The 26974-nt window shown below is 33.8% G+C and overlaps 2 protein-coding genes across 3 annotated transcripts; both read right to left on the bottom strand.

Moving 5' to 3' along the window:
* Positions 1–254: 254 nt before the first annotated feature.
* LOC120135203 (F-box protein PP2-A12-like) lies at positions 255–12294 on the bottom strand. Of its 2 annotated transcripts, XM_039151517.1 has the most exons (4): positions 12285–12294; positions 2078–2411; positions 1734–1852; positions 255–844 (listed from the first exon to the last, which is right to left on the bottom strand). In XM_039151517.1, exons 2-4 carry the CDS (start codon positions 2399–2401, stop codon positions 409–411), a joined length of 879 nt encoding a protein of 292 aa, XP_039007448.1. In that variant the 5' UTR covers positions 2402–2411; positions 12285–12294; the 3' UTR covers positions 255–408. The 2 variants fall into 2 exon arrangements, with proteins under 2 accessions (XP_039007448.1, XP_039007447.1); XM_039151516.1 differs by lacking the exon at positions 12285–12294 and having other exon boundaries at positions 2078–2607.
* Positions 10480–21713, bottom strand: LOC120135164 (plant UBX domain-containing protein 8-like). Its single transcript, XM_039151490.1, has 11 exons — positions 21660–21713; positions 20767–20835; positions 20268–20667; positions 20064–20147; positions 19871–19986; positions 19570–19759; positions 11466–11663; positions 11222–11353; positions 10812–10955; positions 10668–10724; positions 10480–10566 (listed from the first exon to the last, which is right to left on the bottom strand). The coding sequence occupies exons 3-11, from the start codon at positions 20631–20633 to the stop codon at positions 10480–10482; spliced, it is 1374 nt and encodes a 457-aa protein (XP_039007421.1). The 5' UTR covers positions 20634–20667; positions 20767–20835; positions 21660–21713.
* Between the last annotated feature and the right edge of the window lie 5261 nt (positions 21714–26974).

The raw sequence follows: 26974 nt of genomic DNA, 5'->3' as shown, positions 1-26974 counted from the left end.
TAGTTTTAACGATTTTAGCATTGATCACCAGGTGTTTGATAAATTGCCTCAATAAACTGAAATGAAATTGTATAATATTTGTGAAGTGACATTAATCATTGAAACAGAAGATGGTATTTAGATGCTCTAATCTTTCTGGAAATTACTGATCTTAAATGCAAATACCAACACCAGACAGACATACAATGCCATAAACCCTACAGTCTAAACTCAAATTCCGAAACCCGAACAAGTTCGTCAAGACAATGCTCGAAAGGGGAAACAAAGTGCAAAGTAATTAAACAAATGGACACAATTTATACACAAAATTGACTCTTTTAAGTCTCTAACCCTCAAAAACCAGCTAGAAAACTTAACTACACACACCCTGAATATATATACTATAAGCTTTTAAACTACATAGGTTTGCTAGCACTTTAAAACCCCTTTGTGCTTGAACCTTTCCCTAAACGTACTTGGATATATCACAACAGAGTCTAAACAAAGACCACCCTTTGTATGCGTGCAGTCGATTTGCGTCATCGATAGCTTAATCTTCGTCGACGAATTCGAGTTATCGACATTGAAGTCCCCCACATGGTAGTGAAACCATTTTCCAGGTTCGTTCAAAGTGCGCTGAGAGGTAGCATACTGGCCATCTGAAGTCCATAGTTGAAACCTTACGGGTTTTATATCCCAACCATGGACATTCTCGGAGTTGATGATTTGGCGACCAAACCATTTAGAGGCACGACCTAGCTGCAGTCTGAAGAAAACGCTATAGCTTCCAGGTGGAAAGGGGAATTCCATCTCCCCATCGACTTCAAGCCACCACATCTGCTGGAGATATGCGATCGAACCGAACCTGAATCGCAAAGAAAAAAGAAATTGAAGTGAATATCCTGCATTCTATTTCAATACCATCGATTACAACAATCATTCCCACTTTCAACCAAGTTCAAGCTTCATCCTTACAGAACTATCGAAGAGAAAATATGTACGAGATTAATGAATTTCAAATGAAGTCAACCGGCAATGAGACATTACTTATAGTCTACCATAAACAATCAAAACAAAGTTCATAAATCACGTAATTCTTGGACTCTAGCTTGTATACAACGTTAATAATCAACATTGTCTTAATACTATTTAACAGTAAAGATGAGGGAAATCCTCATTTTGTGTACATACGCATTTGTTAGTTACTAGAACTTCAAGGACCAATGAGATAACAACACTATGAACCATACAAAACTGAAGAATTCTAACAGATCTCTAACCGATTGTGTAAGAAAACATAGAGTTTATGTAAATAATGGGTTAAGAGGTCGTCCCCGGAACTATAGATTTGGAAAGTCAAACGCAGCTGCTTTAAATCACCAATACAAATCTAGTCTAGGCTCTAGCTATAGGGATGAGTAAACCATGTATGAGGCCAAAAGCAGTGAGCAGCCAGCCAAGAATTGTCTTTGTTTGTACAAGTCAAGATTTTTAAAGAACAAAAGCCCTATTTAAACAATCATCATCATGCATTTATTAATGAAAATCCGAGGATTACATCGAAATTTAACAGTAAAAAACAAACAAAAAAGAACACGCTTGGTATCAATTCGGATTGTTATGCCCCGAAAGCTCTTGATTTTGATCAGCCAGTCTAAAAAATCCATGATAAGAAACTAGAAATTCTACCATTCTCGTCAATCTAATATGAGAAATACATGCAAAAAAATAGGGATAAGCTCCTGAATCCTCACCTAGATTCATCAGTTGGAATATGATTCCAGTATCTTCGATCATCAATCCCAGTTATATGTAATCCTTTTGAAGATATTGCCATACATACACCACCTGTGCTCTTATCTAACCATACTTTCTGCAAAAAAAAAAAAAAAAACTGGAGTTAAATTAAGAACACAACTAGATTATTAGTAACGTTTGCTGTGTTCTTTTGAAAGATTAAAAAATCCACGAATAAATTTATTAAAGACTTCATGAAAAGAACCAGTCCACAAGAAAGTCAAAGACCAAGAAATTAAAATCCCAGATTTTCTCGGCATCCAAACAAAAAATAGGCCAAAAAACAGAATAAAAAACATGCCTTGGTGCTACCATCAAGAGTATTAGCTCCACAGAGCCTTGAATAAATATCTCGTTTACCCAGATTTTCAGGCACGGAGGGAAGAATTTTATCAATAAGAACTTGATAATTGGGTGGAAGCTTCGATTCCCAAACAAAATCAGCCCAAGAAGCACCTCTGAATGCTCTGTTCAACTTCGCCAGTTTACATATCTCCGGAGGATCCAAAGACTCAATAATCGAAGCCACACAGCTCTCCGGCAAATCCCCCAAACTGGGCGATGACGATGAAGAACCAGGTGATAAACAGTCGATGATGAACAAAGCAGAGAAATTGACACCCATCGAGAGAAAAACAATAAAACAAAAAACAGAGAACTAGAGTTCTAATGCATAGTACTGATTTTATAAAAGAGTGGGAGAGAGAAACATGGAGGCGTGCTTGGTTTTTTGAGGATCTTTGTTTCTTGTTTCTGGCTTTTTGTGTATTATTTATATTTGATGACGAGAAAGGGCAACAACATGACAGGGAAGACCTTCGTTTTCCTTTCCGATGGTCTATGGGGCTGTTGGATTTTGATCTAATCCATATACTATTATTATTATTAGGGTAAAGTATAGTAATGGTCACTGAACATTTCTGAAGCTTGCATTTAGGTCCCCCAACTTTTAAAACTTGCAAGACAGTCCCCCAACATTTATTTCGTTTGCAATATGGTCCCCCAACTGTTAGAAAAGTAGAGTAAATTATATAAACGGTCATTGAACTTTTTAGGCACTTGAATTTAGGTCCCCAACTTTTAAAATTTTCAAAACAGTCCCCCAATAATTTTATTTTCTTATTAAATATAGATGTATAGAAAATATAAATGATTCAATTTATATTTAAATGTATGAATCATTTATATTTTTGATATATTTTATTTTTCTTGTATAAACTAGTATTTAAAATATGTTTATATTTTAATCAAAATATTTCAATATACGAATAAAAATATATTTATATAAATGTATATTTATATTTAGATGTATAAATAAAAAAATATATTCATATATTAATGTATGAATCATTTATATTTTTTGAATATTTTATTTTTAATAAGAAATTAAAATTATTAATTATATTAGAAATACTCAACTTAAGATTATATATATAATCATGAATTATAAATATGAAAAATATAAATATTAAATTTAGTTTAAAAATATATAAATCTTAAATTTATTCTTTTAAAATATTGTATCAACTAATATTTAAAAAATATATTAAATCTATCAAACAATTTATCAAATATAATATTTTTTATTGTAAAAAATATAATATTTTCCCATCATTTATTGCTTTCAAATTTTTTGCCGAAGTTCAAATCTCATTATTTCCGTTTTCCATTATATTCTTTTTTTCTGGCATTGGTCATACTATTAGTATATGTATTATTGTATATCTCTTAACACAAACGATGGTGTTAGCTTAGTGGCTCCACCCTGTATCTTTCATTTGCGTGACTCAGGTTTGAGTTTGCCCAAGACCCAAATTTTACTTCTTTGTAACTTAATTTTCTTCTAATTAGGTGGTGACATGTGTCACCAATAACATATATCATGATCATGTGTTAACATATGTCAGATCCTGGTTAAATGATTAATTTATTAAATTTTATTTAATTTAGGACCAAATTGATAGCATATATAAATAATTAGGCGGTGACATGTGTCACCAATGACACGTGTCATGATCATGTGCTAACACATGTCAGATCCTAATTAAATGATTAATTTATTAAATTCTATTTAATTTAGGACCAAATTGATTATATAAATAATAAAAATTGAATGTATAATAATGTCAATTCCTTTTAACTGCCACTTCATCATTTGTATCAATTGGTAACGACTAGTGGCTTAGTTGAAATAGTTAAATAATTATGTTGTATGATTGATAAATTTAAAAGATCGATGACAAAAGTAAAAAGGGCTAGATAGTTAAGTTGTCAACCTAGTAGTTTACACTTTTATTTATACGTCAAAATAACATTTTATAAATTTAAAATTCGAATTATTTTCAACCTCTTCTATATCCTAACTACTTTTTTTAATTAAAATTTTTTTTCAACAGATAAGAATTATACTATTATATTTATATAAAAAATACGTATCACATGAAATAAGATGAAATTAAATAATAATAAATCTGACATAATTGAATTTAATTGAATTATTTTGGAATTTAGGGTTGAGAATGAAATTGAATTACTTTGGAAATTGGGGTTTAGAATGAAATTTAGGATTGTTTTGCAAGTTTTAAAAGTTGGGGGACCTAAATTCAAGTGTCTGAAAAGTTCAATAACCTTTTATATAATTTACCCTAATTTCTAACGGTGGTTTAAGTTGGGGGACCATATTGCAAACGGAATAAATGTTGGGGGATTGTATTGCAAGTTTTAAAAGTTGGGGGACCTAAATGCAAGCTTCAGAAATGTTCAGTGACCATTACTATACTTTACCCTTATTATTATTATGAAAAATAATATAAATGCACATTATGGATAAGGATTTACCCTAAATCAAAACTTAAGGATATTAATTACAAGGGATTTATAATTGATCTAATCCGGACCTGGGCTTAATAAAATAGTACATTCGTAAAATTTTTAGGGTAAAGTATATAACTGGTAGTCGAGTATATGAAGATATTTTATTGAGTCATATTACTATTAAAAATTATGAAACGAATTTCATATATAGGATGTTTTGTTGAGAAGTTGCAAAATAATCATTTGTTTATCTATAAGTTTCAAACTAGGTCTTTTCCATTAAAAATTTAATGATCGTCAAAGTAGAATGTTAACTTACTAATTAAGATATTATCAATAACAAAATTGACGTCGTGTCGGCCAACAAAACTAAAAGAAAGACGGAAAACGATGCTTAATTAGAAACTTATTAAGTGATCTTAGTGATAAAAGAAAATATTATTCTTTTGAGAGATTCCGTATTCAAATGATTACATCTATAAGATATATGTATCCTAATAATAAATTAAATAATTTTTAAATAAATATTATCTTATAATCTATTATTAAAGAAAAATTATTATATAAAAATTGCTAAAAAAAATACTATGGGTTTGAAAATTGGAGATCTAATGCTTAAAACATGGCCCACTGGTACTTGCTAGCAAAAAATGATCACATTAATATATCACCACTTTAGAAAGAGAAAATAACCTTAGTGACCAAAAATGCCTTATAATATACGATTTTAATCAACTTTTTTTAGATTTGTCAAAATGACCAACTAAATCGCAATGCGATCGATAATTCGCATCGTGATCTCCGGTATCGCAAATCAGTTTCCAGATTCGCAACGCGAACTTCGACTATCGCATTGCGATTTACATATTCGCATTGCGATAGTCCAAGTTCGCGTTGCGATAGTCGAAGTTCGCGTTGCGATTTATTCCAAATTTGTTGCAATAGTTCAAGTTCGCGTTGCGATTTATTACAAATTCGTTGCGATAGTCCAAGTTCGCGTTGCGATTTATTACAAATTCGTTGCGATAGTCGAAGTTCGCATTGCGATTTATTCCAAATTCGTTGCGATAGTCCAAAATCGTAACGACTGGTGGTATTGCATTTGTTTCTTAAGAATTTTCTCTAAAAAGATAGTATTCGCGCGGACGTGTCGAAGACACGACCACGACCACGACCCGAGACGAGATGGACGGCGGCGGCGCGCGAGAGTCCCCCTTGTTCTCTATCACTCAACAAGGAAGTGGGAAAGCCAAGCCTTAAATACCATTCTCAATAGTGTTTCCAATACTATGTGGGATTGAGCATTACCAACACTTGTTTCCAATACTATTTGATTATTCAGAAAACAATTAACAATCATGCACCTTAAAACAACTGAATCAGCAACCAATTGCATTAGTATTATACGATTAAATATGTCATAATTAAAAGTCAATCTACAATCAATCGCGATTATTGCAATTTTAAGCAAAACATTCAAAAAAATTGCATCACTCGCGAGAATAAAAAAAATTGTTATCGTTCAATTACAATCAATTGAAAATAAATTAGAATTGCATGAAAACTAAACGAACCACAAATACTTTTCATACAAATACTAAAGTCATTAACTATAATTCACAAATAATATCACTATTTAAGGCTCAATCTCACATAGTATTGGGAACAAGTGTTGGTAATGCTCAATCCCACATAGTATTAGAAATACTATTGGGAATGGTATTTAAGGCTTGGCTTTCTCACTTCCTTGTTGAGTGATAGAGAACAAGGGGGACTCTCGCGCGCCGCCGCCGCCGCCGTCTCATCTCGTCTCGGGGTCATGGTCGTGGTCGTGGTCGTGGTAATACGTGTCTTCGACACGTCTGAAGCGAATACTATCTTTTTAGAGAAAATTCTTAAGAAACAAATGCAATACCACCAGTCGTTGCGATTTTGGACTACCGCAACGAATAAATCGTAACGCGAACTTCGACTATCGCAACAAACTTGGAATAAATCGCAACGAGAACTTCGACTATCGCAACGAACTTGGAATAAATCGCAACGCGAACTTCGACTATCGCAACGAACTTGAAATAAATCGCAACGCGAACTTCGACTATCGCAACGCAAATTTGGAATAAATCGCAACGCAAACTTCGACTATCGCAACGAACTTGGAATAAATCGCAACGCGAATTTGGAAAATCACATTGCGATAGTCGAAGTTCGCGTTGCGAATCTAGAAATTGATTTGCGATACCGGAGATCGCGTTGCGAATTATCGATCGCATTGCGATTTAGTTGGTCATTTTGGAAAATCCAAAAAAAATTGGTTAAAATCGTATATTATAAGGCATTTTTTGTCACTGAGGTCTTAATTTTACAGCTAAGAATTTTATTTATTTTTCAAAAACAATTTAAAATGTCTTTTTAGTAAAAATAATATTATAAAAATTTAGTTTTTTTATTAGTATGAAATGAATACAAAATATACATGTTTAAAAAAAATTAATTATTTGACAATGAACATTCATACGCCTTGCACACGTTATGTTCAAACTCGAGAAATTAAGGAATAACATCAATCCCATAACCACTAAAATTATTGCCATAAAAATTTACATTAAAATATGTTTAAATTTATGAATTTACATTATTGAAATTAAGTTTGAGATTTTGTTATATAAAAATGAGTATGATAATAATTTTATAACTTTTTTAATTAAGCATACAACACATATACTTTTAAATAATTATATTTAAATTTAATTATTTGATGATTTTTCTATTCCAAAAAAAGGTAAAAAGAATAATAAATATCAATTGTAAAGCAAAATACCAAATGAAATTATCTGTAATTTAATAAATTTTCACATAAAGCATTGGATAAGGTAATGGAAAAAAGTAAAATGGATATGATCAATTACAAACTCATAATGCAAGAAGTTTAGACTGAATTAGGTCTACTTAAAAAATATAATTTAAATTCAAACGAACCCGTTTCAAATTATTATTTATTTATTTAAAATTTTATTAAATAGTAAATTTGAATTCTATCACACTTATGGTGCGAGTAAAAATAATCATATATTTAAAAGAAATTATTTTTATTTTTAATTAATATTTTAAAAACTTTTTTTAATTAAAAAGATGCTAAAGATTATTTTAGTGAGCTTTAGATTAGTGCAATAATTAATGTTGACATGAAAAGGACTTTAAATTCTCCAATCATCCGTGGAATTCCGTAACACTAGTTTTGATAATATATTTTAATTATACCCTAAATAAAGATAAAAATAATTAAAAAGTTAGCTACACGAACAGCATTTTTTGTCATTCTATTATCAACAAATTAATACATGGAATCAAGATGTATAAAAATTTTATTCTTTAGATAATTTAAGAAATACACACAACTTATTATTTTTTTTGGGGTTATTCATAGAAAAAAGAAATCAGAGAAGATTATTGATGATATATTTGTAAAAAAAAATTATTCATTTTTTTTAAAATCTATTGAAGAATCTTTTAACTATTTGAACAAAATCTTCGATAATTAAATAATAGGGTAAATTACACGCTTATTTACTGAACTTTACTATTTCTCCTATTTCACTCACCGTACTTTCAAATTTTTTTAAAAATTTTCTCACTAAACTTTAGGCATTAAACTTTTTGGTCACTCAACCGTTAAATTTCTAACGGCGTTATGACGTTGTTAAATTAAAATTGAAAAAGTGACAAGTGCAGTGAGTGAAATAGTAGAGAGGGTAAAGTTCAGTGACTAAACGTGTGACATGTTTTATTATTAAAATGAGTCTCGTAAGCACCCCGTTACTGAGTAAACGGTCGAGTGACCAAAAAAGTTTAATGTCTAAAGTTAAGTGAGCAAATTGAAAGTACGGTGAGTAAAATATGAGAGAGAGTAAAGTTCAATGAGTAAACATGTAATTTACCCTAAATAGTATTGTATTTATAGGATGTTTTATGTTGTCGTTTTAGTCTTATGCATAGACTAAGTCGTTTCTTGGTTGAAAGGAATTACGATCCCCAAATTTTTGATAGAATAACACTCTAGGTTTTTGTTAGTTTAAATATTAGTCAAATAAGATATTTATTATTAATTTTTTAGATTTAAATATTTATTTAATCATCATCCATCATAATATTTTACCCTAATTATGTATGTTTGTGATCTTATAAATTTTATCTTTCAACTCTTGAGAGAGTATCAGTGGCACTCATGTTAAAGAGAGCGCGATTTTATAAATTGTGCAGTACTTATTTTTATAACTTGAGCTATTACGTTATACTTAATTGAAAGATTTAAAAATTTGAAGGGTCAATTGACATTTAATATTGCGATTGGTGACGGATGGCATTAAGGGAAATCCAACCTGCCCAAGCAAACTACATCGTTAATTGCGGTATTAAATGTCAATTTTATAATTTAAGATAATTTATAATATCATATAATTTATTATGGTTATTAGATTTTTCATAAACCATAAAGAAATTTGGAACTTTAAATAAATATTTTAGAATTTTGAAGTACCAAATTGTCACATTTCAAATTCGACAATAGCTTATTAGGCATTTACTATTTACACCTTAAAAAAGCATAAATCAATGACGAAATATTAAAATCTGTCCTGACTAGGGGTGCTTAATGAGTTGAGCGGCTCGAACTCGGTTAAAACTCGATAAAAATTCGACTCGGGTTGACTCGAGCTGAACTAGATAAATATTTAATATGTTTATTTCATAACTTGATGGGTGAAACTATTAAGCTTGTTGAAACTTTAAAAAGCACTTCCATCAAATACAAGGATTACATTTTGAGATATATCGTTCTATTTTCTAAAGTAGTAATATTCATAGAGAATTATTCTTAAAGTAAAATGTATTCAAAATTATTAAATTGTATAAAATAAACTTGAACAACAATCTTTCAAGTAAATATTGAACTTTTTTATAAAATAATCTCTTGAATACTAAAATAATAATATTTATTTTAAAACATTTTAAGGATCGTTGATAAAAAAAGAGTCAATTTTATATAACGATCTTCAATATGATATACTTTAATTCTTAAGTTTACGAAAGATAATTCATAGATTATTGAAAGAAAATATCTCGATTCTCGACCCTTCCCAGAAGAAAGGGTTTTAGAAGAGCACCTACTGTTTGCTGAGGAAGACGGCCATAATGATTTGGAGAAAGAAGACAATTCAAACAGCTTAGTTTTGATGCTGACGTTAACGGCTCATCGTACTGAAAAGTAGGCCATGCCCACCAACTTGTTATCTGTTTTCTTTTAGCGTACGAGATACCAGGTCCATTACGAGACTGCGTTTAAGGTTTTTCACGTCATCTTTTCATACCGCTGAATAATTTAAAGAGAAATGACATGAAAAGACAACACTTTCGTTGATATTTTTTAGGATTATAAAACTATCTTCATGCTTATATGTAAAAATAAACATATGTATCTTGGGAATCAATGTCACGTTTAAAGGTTTGAATTTAATGGCTGATAAAAACAAACATATGCATACAGGACATCAAAAAGAACAAGACGTGCTTGTTGCTTTGTTATTTTCGAGTAAAGCAAAACCATGATGGTCTCAAAGAGCGCAATGTTCATCAATTACAAGATAGATGGGGTTGTAGATGTTTGAACTCCAATACTGTACGATGAATTTGCTTCATGACAAGTAATGCTTTACCCTTTCAGTACCATAAAATCAACTATCCTGTATTTTCTGCCACGCAGAAACCCTAAAGAAATTCCATGGTTTTCAATACACTATAATATTCATGTACCATAAAATCAACTATCCTGTATTTTCAGTACCAAAACTAGTTTTTTTTTTCTATAATATTCATGTAATGGTTTGGATTTTATTAGACCAGCTCAAGAAAAAGGGCTTCTTGTTTGTTTGTTAAACTGCTCTCTCCGTCACCGAAAGCACGCCTCGGGTATGGCCTCACCTGTAGCAAACGATAAAATATAAACCATGCATCTATCTAGATTTGACATGAAGCCAACATCACTATGTAACTTGGCAAAAAGCTTGGGATGAAAATTTTACCAATCGGTAAGTGCCCTGCTTGACTCCTCTTCCGATATCTATGTAGCCAAATAGAGACTGCGAGGCATAACAAAATCAGGTCAAGTATTAAGCCTACTGCACAAGGAAAAGCGATTGAAGTGAACGTTTATTGACAAAATTTACATGCAGCCTGTCAGACTTGAGAAATAAACGGCCCCTACGACTGCCATCTGGCATTCGCACTGGAAGGTTTACTGCATTTTTCTCATTGGCTGATGGCTCCTGAGGTAGAGAAGCTTCTTTAACAGCTAACTGTCTCTCACATTCCTGCAAGACCAAGTAGAATGCAATTTGTATCATATTCAGTAAGAAATCCACGGGATGACTTGAAATAATGTTGACAACAATTTGTTCAAGATTTACAAGTTTGTCTTTGCTCCGTCAGTGCATGTGTCAAAGTTTGTTTTACATACAGTACATGTTCACTGGTAAAATCTTAATTTTCCCATGATATCATAGACTAAACAAGTAAAGAATAAACTTAATGTTAGAATCTCATCCAGGTCACGGATGATCGGAGCATAATTAATTACCTGTTTCCTTTGTTGTTCTTCATGAGCAGCTTTTCTAGCTGCTTCCTCCTCTAAATGGAAAACTTCAGCTTGTTGAATTGCCTTCAACTCTTTTTCTCTATCTGCTTGCAATGCTTCATTATACTCATCATCCTGAAAGTATCATGTACGCAAGAAACTATTAGACCATTATTTCTGGCCCAAAATTAGAAACATATAACTTTCTGCCAGGGAACAAATAAAAAGGAGAAAACTAAAAACTAACTTGCTGTTCCCGTATCAGGCGTTGAGCAGCCAAAGAGGGTGATGGAGGACGAGGGGGCACGCCAGGGATTTGAGCCCTCAGGTTGAATGAACTGATGAGGTGCATAGGCAAAACGATATCCACTTTCAGGGATTCCACCAAACATTGCAGCCTCAAGCATGACTGTCCATCATGTTCCGCTGAACAGATACCACCCCACTATGATATGGTACAGAGCACAAACCAAAATTTACTTTAGTAAAGCACACAGGTGAAAGGAATTAATTAGAAGAAAAAGTCTTGAGCAAATAAATAGAATAGAACGTAAGTTTGAATCTTTATTTGGCATTGCAAAAATTATGAAAGGTTTTGATAGGGAAGCGGTGACGGGTTAATGAACGTTGCTCTTGTTGAAGAATCAAACCTAGAAAAGATCTAGACTCGATGAAGAACAATAAGGGATGAATCGGGAAGGTGGCGGCAATAGATAGGGTTTTTTTTGGTGCTGGAAACAAGATAAAAATAAGATTAAAACAAGATAAAGAAAAGATAAATGAATTGCAAATAAAATAAGATAACCAAGAAATCAAAAGATCTCTCTTATGAAGGTGAACGATAAAGATGATTGATGACGTGGATGGATATGTAGAAAATCGATGGATAATGTCCTATCGAGCCCTCCTAGTCGCAATAAAAAGGCAAACACGATAATATGGCTCTAACCAACCCTCCTAGTCGCGATGAAAAGGCAAATTGGAGTGTGAAGATTAATCTCCCTCACAAGAACTTGAAAGAACTCAAGGAGAAGAAGCTTTGAAGGCACAAGGCAATCAGCAGTTGCAAAAACGAACTCTCGTTGTATTATTAATCAAAGAAATATGATTTACAAAGTTGAATGAAGCCTCCTTTATATAGGGGCTGAATTCTAAAGGTCCTAAATAACTAAAGAATAAAATATTAATAAACTAAACATGTTTTAACTCTAATTCCTAATAAAATAATAATAACTAAAAATATTGTTTTAACTTAACCTTAATTCTTAATAAAATAATAATTCTGATCCTAAAAGATAATTAATCATCCTATATTAAATTATATTACAAATAATCAATATCAATATTGAAAATTCGTAATATTTACAAAATAACGTATTAATCCCGTATAGGATTTCCTGCATGCACCGTCTTCAGTAAAATGGTCATATCTTGAGTTCCCGATATCGGATTGATGCTATTCAAGAACCGTTGGAAAGATAAGAGATAGACGGTTGTATCTCCAGAAGACATGTCGACCGTATAACAACTAGATCCCCTTCAAAAAGTTGTTGCAAATCTGCTGCTATTAGACCCTTACGGATGAATGCTTGAACTGCGATTTGAAGCTTGTCTTTAAGAAGTTTTATATGGCCTCGTGTGATAGGGCCAAGTGGTATAGTAAATTCATCATCCTTAGCTTTAGGGCATGTGGTGCATGTATCATCTCCCCCTTCCTTAAAAGGATTCGTCCACGAATCTAAAATATCAAAAGGAGATAAGTCAGAAACATTAAAGGATGCACTCACGTTATACTCACCGGGAAGATAAATGCGGTAGGTGTTGTCATTGATTCGTTCAAGGACTTGGAATGGGCCATCGCCTCATGGGTCTAGCTTGGATTTCCTTTGTGTCGGGAATCTTTCTTTTCTCATGTGAACCCATACCCAATCTCCTGGTTCAAAGGTGACATGTCGTCGGCCCTTGTTAACTCGGTTTGCGATTGCCTCGTAGGTTTTCTCCATCTTGAGTTTGGATTTGGCGTGAATGTCTTTGACAATGGCAACCTTCTTTTCACCATCTAAACTGACAACCTGATCTAAAGGTAAGGGAATAAGATCCAAAGTAGTTAATGGGTTAAAACCATAAACTATTTCGAATGGAGAATAACCTGTTGTGGAGTGAATGGATTGATTATAAGCAAACTCAACAAAAGGTAAACATTCTTCCCAATTAAGGGTATTCTTACCTACCACAGTTCTTAGCAAAGATCCTAGAATCCGATTTATTACTTCAGTTTGTCCATCGGTTTGAGGATGACAATAAGTGGAATAGAGAAGTTTTGTGTCAATCTTACCCCACAATACCTTCCAAAAGTGGCTTATAAACTTAGTGTCCCGATCGACACAATGGTGCGAGGAATGCCATGAAGGTGGACTATTTCTCGAAAGAATAAATCAGCAATATGTGTGGCATCGTCCGTTTTATGGCAAGGAATGAAGTGTGCCATCTTTGAGAATCTGTCCACAACCATAAAAATACTATCTCGTCCTTTCTTAGTGCGAGGTAAGCCAAGTATAAAATCCATCGATAAATCGATCCAAGGAGAAGAAGAAATTGGTAAAGGCGTGTACAAACCATTAGGATTTACCTTTGACTTTGCTTGTTTGCACGTGATGCATGATGCACAAATCTTTTCCACTGTTTTACGCATATGCGGCCAAAAGAAGTGTTCCATGACCATATCAAGTGTTTTGTGAATACCGAAGTGTCCCATAAGTCCTCCGGCATGTGACTCGTGAACCAAGAACTCTCGCAAAGAGCCTTGTGGTATACACAACCTATTCATGCGAAAAAGAAAGCCATCTACAAGATAAAACTTGTTAAAAGCACCTTTTACACATTGTTTATAAATCTCAGAAAAATCTGGATCGTTAGGATAAAGTTCTTTGATATGTGCAAAACCCAGAACAGTAGCATGCATTCGAGTGATACGTGTGTATCGTCGAGATAATGCATCAGCTACAATGTTATCTTTCCCTTGTTTGTATTTGATGATGTAAGGAAAAGATTCAATGAACTCAACCCATCGAGCATGTCGTTTGTTTAACTTACCTTGTCCATTTAACCATTTGAGTGATTCATGGTCCGTGTGAATGACAAACTCTTTAGGGAGAAGATAATGTTGCCACACTTCGAGTGCTCGGACGAGTGCAAGAAGTTCCTTGTCGTAGGTAGAGTAGTTCAATTGTGCACCTTTTAACTTTTCACTAAAGTAAGCGATAGGTTGTCTTTCTTGCATTAGGACGGCACCAATGCCTATGCCTGAAGCATCACATTCTAGCTCAAAGGTGTTATAAAAATTGGGAAGACGAAGAATAGGGGCAGAACATAAATTATCTTTAAGAAGTTCAAAAGCTTTTTGTTGTAGTGGTCCCCATTTGAATTCAACTGACTTTTTGATGATCTCGGTTAATGGTGCAGCAATGGTTGAGAAATCTTTGACAAAGTGATGGTAGAAACTTGCTAAACCATGAAAATATCTTACCTCGGTGATGGAAGTAGGAGTGGGCCATTCTTGAATTGCCTTGACCTTCTCTTTATCTACATGAATACCCTATACACTAACTATAAAGCCTAAAAACATAAGCTTATCACTGTAAAACACACACTTATCCATGTTAGCATATAAATGTTCTCGTCGAACAACTTCGAGAACCATTCGAACATGAATGACATGAGAATTAAGAGAAGATGAGTATATAAGAATGTCATCAAAGTAAACGACAACAAATTTACCTATAAACTCCTTAAGAATGTGATTCATTAATCTCATGAAGGTGCTTGGAGCGTTTGTGAGTCCAAAGGGCATAACAAGTCATTCATACAAGCCGAACTTTGTCTTGAATGTTGTTTTCCATTCGTCTCCTTCTTTCATTCGAATTTGATGGTAACCACTCTTCAAGTCTATTTTGGGGAAGATACTTGCACCATGTAGTTCATCCAACATATCATCTAGGCGTGGAATAGGATGTCTATACTTGATTGTTATCCGATTGATAGGTCGATAATCTACACAGATTCGGAATGTGCCATCTTTTTTTAGAACTAGAATGACGGGAACTGCACAAGGACTAAGACTCACGGATGTGTCCTTTTTGTAATAATGAATCTATTTGTCGTTCCAATTCCTTCGTTTCCTCAAGATTGCATCGGTAAGCGGGGCGGTTTGGTATGGTTGATCCAGGGATAAAGTTGATTTGATGTTCGATTCCTTTTGTAGATGGTAAACCATCCGGTGGGTTGCTTAAGACATCTTGAAACTCCTGTAATAGAGAAGAAAACACACTAGGCAATTCTGTGATGTTAGTGATAGTTGATAAAATGGAGTCCTTGAAACGGACTAGAATGCACGACCTATTTTGAAAAAGGGTCTCTCTCATATCTTTTGCATTCGTATAAATGTTTTGAGACACTCTTTTATTTTCACATTGAGGTTCACTCACCACCCGTGGGTCATTTGTTTGACTTTTATCAGTTGTGACCTCTTTTGCCTTTTGTTTCAAATTCCCTGTTTTCTTGAGAATTCGTTGTTGATCTATGAGAATCTCTTTGGGGGGTAGGGGGTTAAGTCGGAACGGTTTACCTTTTCTTGGAATTGTGTAAGTGTTCTTTCGACCATAATATGTGACGTCGTTGTCGTATTGCCAAGGCCGTCCTAGGAGAATGTGGGATGCTTGCATCGGAATTACATCACACCATACGTCGTCACAATACTTTCCCATCTTGATATTAATGAGGCATTATTTAACCACCTTCATCTCGGCACTCTCATTAAGCCATTGTAAGCAATAAGGTTTTGGATGTCGTTGGCAAGGAAGTTTGAGTGATTCAACAACGTTGGAGCTAATGACGTTGACACAACTACCATTGTCAATGATGATGGAGAATGGTTGTTCCTTGATTAGGCAGCGTGTGTGGAAGATGTTGGAACGTTGTATGTCAGACTCGTCGGATGCTTGGATGTTCAATGTATGACGGATCACCAAGATTGTGCCATTGTACTCATCGCTTCCATAGTCATCACTATCTTCTTTGGCTTCGACATGTACTGGTATGTCGGCGATGTCGTCATCGGAGTCAGAATTGTAAGATCCATCACCTAGTATGGTTAAGGTCCTCGTGTTTGGACAATTGCGGCTAATATGGCCTCTTTCTAAGCATTTAAAACACTTGATGTCTCTTGCTCGGGTGTCGTCTTTAGGGGCTGGAAGTGTCTCATTCTTTGCTGGTCGTTGTTTCTCTTTGTCGAGTTTGTCATCTCTCGATTTTTTTTGAGAAGATGGAGTAGAAGATGAGGAAGGATTTGAAGGATTACCTTGGTAAGAGAATGAAGTACCTTGGTAATGTTCTCTGAATCGGAATCTCCTTTGTATTTGTGCTTCGATTGTCATTGCTTTCTTCAGTGTATCTTCGAGGTTTTCATACCCATGGAGGTCAAGAAGATCAGTGATGTTTGAGTTCAAGCCGACGACGAATCTTGACATGGTGTCCTCTTCTTCTTCAGTTACGTTAGCCCTATTGAGTAAGGACTGCATCTCCTTGTAGTAATCTTCAACTGAACTTCTACCTTGTCGAAGTCGGTGTAGTCGTTGTTTAACTTCTCGTGTATAATGTGTCGGTAGAAATCGGTTCCTCATGGCATGTTTGAGTTCGGTCCAAGAAGTGATTGGTTGAATTTGGTAGCTGTCGATCTTTTTCCTTGTTTGCATCCACCAAGTGTGAGCATATCCTTCGAATTCCAAGGTGATGAGGGGAACTTGTTCAGCTTGGGGGCAGTCATGGTATGCGAACAAGAGATCAACTTTTCCTTCCCAATCGATGTACTTGTTTGGATCATAGTCTCCTTTAAAAGACGGGATCGTGAACTTTGGTTTTGCAAAGAGTTCGGGTGTTTGAAAACGTGGTTGTGCTCGCCTGGGGGCCAAAAGTTCAGCATTGTTTGGCCTTGGATTCTGGTTTGGTAGATCCAGTTGTAGTTCTTGTCGTTCTCTCAAGGCATTGTTATGTTGATCAAATTGAGTTGTGAGTCTTTCAAGTGCGGCTAAGATGGTCGTAAGTGTCTCATTGTTATTGTCGCCCATCCTGCAATTATAACACTCAAAAGAAGATTTTAAAGTAGAATAAAAATAAAAGAAAATAAATTTAACAAAGCAAGAAACCTCACAAGTCACTCAAAGAAAGTAACACAACGAGAGGCAAGTAAGACGATCTTTTACTCTTTAAAACTCACTTTACCAAGTAGTCTTTCACAGTTCGTATCGGAGTTTGATTACTAGCAAAGGCGATAAGAAAAACCTAAAAGCTCTAAGAGGCCAAACAAAAGTTAGACTCCAAGAGAACAAGAATGCAAAGAAGGAAGAAGTATGCAAACTCTTTAGTCCTACTAACAAAAGGAAGATAATGTGTTAGATAATGCAAAAGAACAATAACAGGGAAAAACAAAAGAACCTAAAACACTAAGAGTTAAAGAAAAAAAAGGACCAAACCAGAAAACCTAGAAAACGCTGGATCAACTTGAGAAAAGTTTTTGAGGGGGTTACTGGTATCCAAAAATTCTGTAAAAATTCTTGAATGTCTTTCGATGCATCAAGAAACCACCTGTAAAATTTCAGAATCAAATACCTTCAGTAGTATCCAGTAGACTCAGTTGAACGGTGAGTCCTCAAACAATCTATTTTTCTTGATCGCTTTGTTCGAAGTTGTTCTTGATCTCCAAAAATTCTTATTTTTTGTGTGAATGATCTAAAATATATGGAGTTTCAATCTGGAAATTTTCACCACAAAATTCCTTCTGTAGAATTTTCAAGAAATTCGACAATATTCTAGACCGAATCTGCCGATAAAACTTGAATGATGTATTTGAAAGATCTAATGAACTCTGACCGAAGTGAATTTTGGACTGGAGATTAAACTTAAGACGAATATGATATCTGGAGAAAATCAGCCCTAAATACCTTCGTTTGCAATTTTTTTTGAAATTTTGGCTTCTTTTTTTTGTTTTTGTTTTTTTTTGAAAAAAAAAATAACAAACTAACAAGAAGGATTTGAATCAAAATTAAAATTAAATAAAAATAACCTGAAACGATGAATCTTCTCTGAACTAGCTCTGTTGGGGTACCTTGACAGTGTTGTGTGCAAGAACAAACAAGATTGCTTGTTTCTTTCCAAGAATCGGCCCAACTCTGATACCAATTGATAGGGAAGCGGTGGCGGGTTAATGAACGTTGCTCTTGTTGAAGAATCAAACCTATAAAAGATCTAGACTCGATGAAGAACAATAAGGGATGAATCGGGAAGGTGGCGGCAATAGATAGGGTTTCTTTTTGGTGCTGGAAACAAGATAAAAATAAGATTAAAACAAGATAAAGAAAAGATAAATGAATTGCAAATAAAATAAGATAACCAAGAAATCAAAAGATCTTCCTTATGAAGGTGAACGATAAAGATGATTGATGACGTTGATGGATATGTAGAAAATCGATGGATAATGTCCTATCGAGCCCTCCTAGTCGCAATGAAAAGGCAAACACGATAATATGGCTCTAACCAACCCTCCTAGTCGCGATGAAAAGGCAAATTGGAGTGTGAAGATTAATCTCCCTCACAAGAACTTGAAAGAACTCATGGAGAAGAAGCTTCGAAGGCACAAGGCAATCAGCACTTGCAAAAACGAACTCTCGTTGTATTATTAATCAAAGAAATCTGATTTACAAAGTTGAATGAAGCCTCCTTTATATAGGGGCTGAATTCTAAAGGTCCTAAATAACTAAAGAATAAAATATTAATAAACTAAACATGTTTTAACTCTAATTCCTAATAAAATAATAATAACTAAAAATATTGTTTTAACCCAACCTTAATTCCTAATAAAATAATAATTCTGATCCTAAAAGATAATTAATCATCCTATATTAAATTATATTACAAATAATCAATATAAATATTGAAAATTCGTAATATTTACAAAATAACGTATTAATCCCGTATAGGATTTCCTGCATGCACTGTCTTCAGTAAAATGGTATATCTTGAGTTCCCGATATCGGATTGATTCTATTCAAGAACCGTTGGAAAGATAAGAGATAGACGGTTGTATCTCCAGAAGACATGTCGACCGTATAACAATTGGATCCCCTTCAAAAAGTTGTTGCAAATCTGCTACTATTAGACCCTTACGGATGAATGCTTGAACTGCGATTTGAAGCTTATCTTTAAGAAGTTTTGTCCGACCTCGTGTGATAGGGCCAAGTGGTATAGTAAATTCATCATCCTTAACTTTAGGGCATGTGGTTCATGTATCAGGTTTAAACCTCGTCAGAAGGGAATGCATTTCCATTGTTCAATGGGAGATTCCCTATGCCTTGCTGTCCGGGACTTGATGGTGAACTGGGCTCCACAACTCCAACTTCATTCGCAGATTCCCTAGACCCTGGCCTAACTAGACGCTGCTCATTCCCATCTTCAGCTTCACCTTGAATGGAAGAGCTTCCTTCCATTAACCTACATCAACTCAATTCAGCCAGCTATAAAATTAAGAGAAGGTATATAATAAACACTTAAGTTTGTACAATAACATAATGCCTATCGCTTGACAAGTGACAATGAGTGTACCTCCCACTTGAGGCTTGCATGTTTACAAGATGCTCCTCATCTGGTTTAGAAGCCTCCACTTCTGATGTTCCAGCACAGGAGCCCTGCTCACACAATGCCTTCTCTTGCTCCGCTGCCTGAATATTTTCATGTTAGTCAAAACGAATAGATTATTGGAGAATATGTGACCTGAACAAAGCACAGTACAACAAACCATCAAAGACATTGAAACTGCTTCTTCAACTGCAGCATTCTCTGAATGAGAAATATTATGCCAAGGCCCAGGATCACTCAACTCCTGCAAAATCTTGAAAACGCAATCCGTAAAACAAGCATTTACAGCGACTACAAGCATGAAGGGCACCACAGTAGCATCAAACTGGAAGCATCCCTTTTTTTTTCTACAAAAAATACTTGCCTCAACATCCCGTTTGGAGGCCTCAATGGCAGCTCGAATCATCTGTTCTTCAATGTCTTTCCCATAATCTGGCAAATCATCAAAAGCAGGAGCACTGGGTGTAACATGTCGGAAATTAGAGTTGTCATTCTGCCACATTGGCTGCACTGCTGAATCCTCATGCACTTCATCAATTATAACAGTCTCGTGGGAATTATGGCCACGAGCATTTTCAGTTTCAGAGACATCCTCATCAGCAGGAGCATTACCAGAATGACAGGATAACTCATTGCTATTCTTAACCTCTATCGGTGCCTCTCTCACATCCCTTGCATGTGTAATCAATGTCCCGTTTGGTACAACTTCAATTGCATCATCTGTATCCATTGCATCATCTACATGAACTGTGGTTGATGTTGGCCTTTTGCAGGAAACATGAATATATAAATAAATAAATAACGCTACAAACCAATAATTACTCATCCCCAAAAAAAGATTAGCGCAATTCACAAACATATACCTATCTCCTTCGCTGAAATGTGCATTTACAGCAGTATTGAGATCACCAGCATACTCCTGATCCCAATCGAAATAATTAACAGATAACCAAGAGATGTTATAGCTGACTCGACTTTATGATAAGATGCAAAGAACCCTAACTAACTGTAAGACTTTGCAACCCAACAAGACGTTAATTTGATAATAAGCAGCAATTTCCAACCACCATAAGCCATTGTCTTCAGAAACAAACAACGCTTCACAAACAGCAAAATGAAAACCTATGAATCTACTACTTAGAATTAAACCACAATTCAACCATCCTAGCCACATTCATTCAACAATGCCTATAGCTGCCAGTGTTTATAAGAGCATGACAAAATAATGGAGGTTAAAAAATCTTGACCATTTTCACCAATCAACATTGCATACATTTTTTTTTGTTGAATCCTTGAAGAAGAATACAACTCCAAATTAAAAACATTTACAACTTCAGCGCCTTTCCCCTTTCCTAGTGTCCAGTCAACCATCCATTTCCGTTGTTCCTTCTTTCCCTCTCAAATAAGCCAGTTCATTTGACTAGTATAAGTTACACCCAAGCAGAACAACTAATTGAAAGAAAAAAATAATGAACTTTTCAACTAATTCATTCGAACCTTAAAGTAACCCTTTGATAATCGCCAGTGGATAAAACCCTAATCCAATTACAAGCGATAAGAATCCAATTATCCTCAACAAACGAATGAAGCGATGATCAGATAAACAAATCAACAAATTAAAGCAATAAAAACTTTCTAAAAAAGGAAAGAATTCAGCTGATCATTTGTTAACTATAATCAGAAGCCCATTCGATAATCAAGGAAAAAAATGTAAACGAAGTGAAATTTCGATCTTTTAATTAAAAAGTTTCCAAAATTGAAATGGCAACAGCTTCGGGTGCCCCAGTGATGCTGATGAAAGTCTCGATTGCGGCTTGATTAGGTCTCGCCATTGCGAAATTAGGGTTCTTTTTCTTTTAATTTAGTTTGTTTTGCAGCTTATAATTTCAGTTTAAAATGGAGAGAGAAAAATGATAACTTAGTTTGGAGCAGTCATGAAGCAACAGGCCCTTTTATAGAACGGTTTGTTTGGAGAAGAAGACATTAATTTTGTTTTTATTTATTTATCTATTTTTATTTTAAGTGTTTTATCCATTTTTTATTAAATAGTTTCTTTAAAGATCTAACAGAAAAATCCGAATATGAGACTAAATAAAATTTTAAATATTTATTTTTGATAAAAAGTAATTTAAACATTTATGAAAAAATAACATAATTTAATTTAAATATTTACTTTTCAATTAAACTTACTTTTTTATGTTTTTTTTGAACTATAAGATATGAATTGTTTTTAAAAGAAGTTTTAGTTAAAGCTGATTACGGCATTTCTGTTTTGTTTGGTATAAACACGAAATTATAAATTTTAGGGTAAACTATGTATTCAGTCATTCGATTATATTTTTTTATTCTGTTTTGATCGTTGAATCATTTTTTTTTTACAAAATCATGTCTACCGTTGTATTGTAGTTCCTTTCTTATACTTGTTGCTAAAAATTAAATAGAACCGTTGAACGATAATACTGTCATTAAGGTGGTGTTTGTTTTTGTAGAGGTAAAAGGTCTGCAGTCTGCGGACCACATCTGCAAGCATCTGCAGTAAAAAAGGTGGGCCAAAAGTCTGCAGTCTGCAAGAAGAAGACTGTTTGTTTTTTAACGTCTGCAGACTGCTAAAATGAATTGAAATATAAATAAACTGATTTTTTAAACTTAAAAGAGTTTTGCAATATTGAAATTTAAATAATTTTAATTTTACAATACTGAAATTTAAATAATCCATACAACTACAATAATAAATTATTTAAAATAAATCAATCCATATTTTAAAATAAATTAATTCATATTAATAAATTATTTAAAATAAATCAATCCATACAACTACAATAATAAATCAATCCATATTTTAAAATAAATCAATCCATACAAATAAATTATTTAAAATAAATCAGTCCATACTAATAAATTATTTAAAATAAATCAATCCATATTTTAAAATAAATCAATTCATACTAATAAATTATTTAAAATAAATCAATTCATACAACTACAATAATAAATCAATCCATATTTTAAAATAAATCAACCCATACTAATAAATTATTTAAAATAAATCAATCCATACTAATAAATTATTTTAAATAAATTATTTTAAAATAAATCAATTCATATTTTATAATAAATTATTTTAAAATAAATTATTTTATAATAAATTATTTTAAAAAATTATTTTAAAATAAATAACCTTATTAAATTATTTAAAATTATTTTAATAAATAACTATATTTTATAATTGTTCTTGAAGAGGTTTGAAGACCTTTGAAGACATAAAACCAAGTCTGCACCAAGAAGAGCTCGCGCAGACGTTTGAAGAGCTTCTGTCTTCTAAAAAATAAACAGTATGCGAAGCCTAATGTCTGTGCGACACAGACATAAGTGGTTTGAAGAGATTACACAGTGAAAACAAACTCCACCTAAGTCTCTTGTGGAAGAAGGGGCCAATTTTGGTTTTTGCATCAGTATGCACATGCAACAACCACAACTATTTTCACCGTAAATTGGATGATCATGACAAAAGAAGGAAGAAAAACAATTATAAATATACGCAGAGCCATTTAAAAACCATGCAAGTAAACCTTGATGTTTTTCGAGTCAACAAACTCGAACACATCGATCTTTAGAGACCCTGTAGACGGAACTTCAGACCTGCACTTCCCTGACTACATTACAATGCAACATCAAAGACCATATCTCTGACAACAAGTCCTATGATCTTTCATATAAAAAATGGTTGCACCAAGTTTAGTCCCATTGATGTGGTCATTCATAAGTCCATTGTACGGTAAAATCCCAGCTTCAAGTAGTTCATTCTTAACCGCATATGATTCTCCATAGATAAGTAAGATGATGAAGAGAATGATGATGTAAATGAGAATGGAGATGAAGGGTTTAATCGAAAGGAAGAAGATGGTGAGATTTTATTGAAGGGAGATGATACGAGATCCAGTAGTGGGATACAAGTGTTGATAAATAAAAGGGGCGGATGAATAATAAGAAAAAGAAAGGGAGTAAAAGAATTGAGAGAACTTGGAAGTACGTATTACGAAACTTACGGTAACATCTATCGGTGAATGTCTAATTTATTATAAGTCTAACGTTAGTGATCAAATCGTTAGATTTTAAACATCGTTAGGAAAGAGAAAATTTTACCCAAACATGAGTGACTTTTTATGTAATTTACTCTAAAATTTGTTTAATAGTTTGTCGGAATTGTAAGATTAAGTGAGCATTTGAGTGTTTGACTGGGAAAGTTCGATTTGGAAAAATCAACATATACACCCTTTATTTATTCCATTGTTTTGGTATATAGTCGGAAAACTCATTATTTCGCAATTACTGGTAATATTATAATATTATTAATATGCACAAAATTTATGGGAGTCGTCTTCTCTGTGAGCTTCCCCTTCTTCTCGCTCTCTGTTTCAATCTCTCTGCAAATGCATCTGATGAATCCTTCCAAAACCATTATTTCTTTTACTTATTTTAACTTGTTTTGAGCTGTAGAAGACAAGAAACTATGGGCAAAGCTTCCAGATGGTTGCGCAGTATTTTCGGCCTCAAAAGAATGGACGCCCATCGACAACCTTCGTCCCCCAAACCACATCATAAAGACAAACGCCCTTGGAGCTTCGTCAAATCATACCGTGCAAAGAGCCCCTCCTTCTCCTCCTCCGCCCCTGCCGCCGTAGACACAAACAGCAGCAGCGGTAGCAGTTATGTGAAGTTGGCTTCGTCGTCGATAGACGTTGATCATCAACAAGACAACAACAGAAGGAATATGTTGAGGTAGTGGATCCAAACAAGCACGCCATCGCCGCGGCTGCCGTAGCAGGCACAACAGTGACGGGACTAACCAGTGGCAGTGACTTGTGCGTTCAAAAATCGGCGGATAACGTCAGCAGCAGCGAATCGCGCCGGGAAATTGCTGCGGTTATGATACAATCCGCATTTCGTGGATATCTGGTAAAAAAACATATTACGACCCCTTCTTCTTCCTTTTTTCTGTTTGTTTCTCGTCATTAATTTTGATGAGAATTTTCCGGGATTTACGAACCGAAATTCCGTGGCGTCGAACCTTCATCCTGTTTTCGTAAAAACGAAAGCGGAAACATTTACCCTTATTTTTTTCGATCCTATAAATTGGGGGAACTGTATTTGTAATGAATAGGAAGCAACGCTAAGAAACTGATTTGTTCCATTGCTGAATTTGGCTATCTAAAACCACGTCGTTTTCTTGTCTTGTCCTCTTCACCGGCAATGAAACCTACCGATCAAGCTTCTGTTTTTATTACATCTGAGTTGTCTCCCGTGAGCAGGGACAGGGCGAGCAAGTGTCCACGTTGAAATCAGATTTTTTTTATATTAATTATTTATTTTATTAAAAGTATCTATTCTGAAATTTTATTTATGTCAATTCAGTAGTAAAATTTTTTGTTATTAATATATTTGTGTCTACCTTAAAAACTTTTTCTAGATCCGCAACTACTCATGAGCCATGAGCAGTGCTGATCATTGGTAGAGTCAAGTCGGATTCTTGATATATTGGAATTCAACTCGGAAATTAAATTTTTTTTCACTCATTATATTCGAGTTTAAGATAATTCTATCCTACATGAAATTCGATTCAATTTTTCACTCCACCTTTTAGAAAAACTTGATTAATTAAGGTGAAATATTCGTATCTACTCATAGGTGCATGGCATTACGTAAAGATGTCGTTAGCATGCACTGCACTGGGTTGCACAATGAGCTCCCCTCCCAAAAAAAATGGCATGCCCCCCTTGTTATATCCGGCAAAGTCATCTTCAACCTTCTCCTACTTTAGAAAATTCGCATCCCATTTCTATGGTCATGACGTTTTCAAGCATTTGGTGTTGGTGGTGCACTGAATTTACTTCGTGGGGTTTTGGGTGGTTGAGCAATTTGATTATCTTTCTGGGTTTCTTCGAGTAGACCATTCATTGATTGTATGGTAGAGCATTATACAACCACAATTAGTTGGGTAAATCATCTAATTTGGGGTGTTAATCAAATCTTGGATTCGTTAATCCATTGATGAATGTTTGTACGTTGTTGCCGTCTTTATTGTTGAAAGCTCGAAAAGAATGCTCCAACAACCCCCTCTTTAGTAGCTTACCATATTTGAAGAATGAACCCAATTGTCTGCATTTTCTCAAAGACTTTGAATGTGATGGAGCTTTTTGTTGAAAATTCTGCACCGAAAGTGCATGAAATTTGTCAAAAAGGATGCACCAAATGAAGTAAAAAATGGGCACCGAAAAGGGTTGTAAATTGTTGAATTTTTGGCATGATAAAATCATAAATTTAGTCTTTATACTTTAAGATATTTACAAGATTAGTCTTTAAGCTTCATCCCAAATCATTATAGTTTTTCTCAATAGAGAGTTTTCTTGAGAGTTGTTTTCTCCTTTTTATCAAGAGAGAATTGTTATTGTTTTCTCCTTGTTAAATCGAGAGAAGTTGTAATTCCAATTTTCTCATAGTGAAATTCGTCTACTTTTGTCCATGTTTTTTACCATATATTATTTAGGGATTTTCGACGTAAAATTTATGTCTTCTTTATCTTCATTTTTATTTTTTCAAATTATCAGTTACCGTATTCCGTAACACTTTTTTAAGAAAATGGAGAACTGGGTTGAATCTTCAGGTTAATGGGTAGTTGGGTTTTCTGCTTGAAGGTGTGGGTCCAAAACTTTGGAAATATTATGGTGGTTGCAATATTAATGTGTGTTCCTTAGGGTTTTTTTTTTTACTTTTTTTTTTTGGAGGTGGTTTAAAAGATTGATGATAGTTGGATTTGTTGCTTTGAATTGTTATGTTGGTCCGACTCTTTCTCGGATATCAACATGTTCATTAATGGTTATATTGCTTTGAAAGCTTAGGTACTAAAACGTATCAAAACTGATGGTTTATGTATTAAATGCGTTAAGTTTTTAACATGAGGTTATTAAAATGAAACAAAAACTAAACATTACGTATGATTTTGAAAAAAAATTAAAAGTTTAAGTACTAAAATAGACAAAACTGATAGTTTAATTACTAAATGAATAATTTTTC

This window comes from Hibiscus syriacus, unplaced genomic scaffold, assembly GCF_006381635.1.
Source record: "Hibiscus syriacus cultivar Baekdansim isolate YM2019G1 unplaced genomic scaffold, ASM638163v2 tig00110602_pilon, whole genome shotgun sequence".
In the NCBI taxonomy this organism is placed as follows: Eukaryota; Viridiplantae; Streptophyta; class Magnoliopsida; order Malvales; family Malvaceae; genus Hibiscus; species Hibiscus syriacus.
Note: the sequence above shows the minus strand (reverse complement) of the source record. Positions and strands in the feature narration are given on the sequence as shown.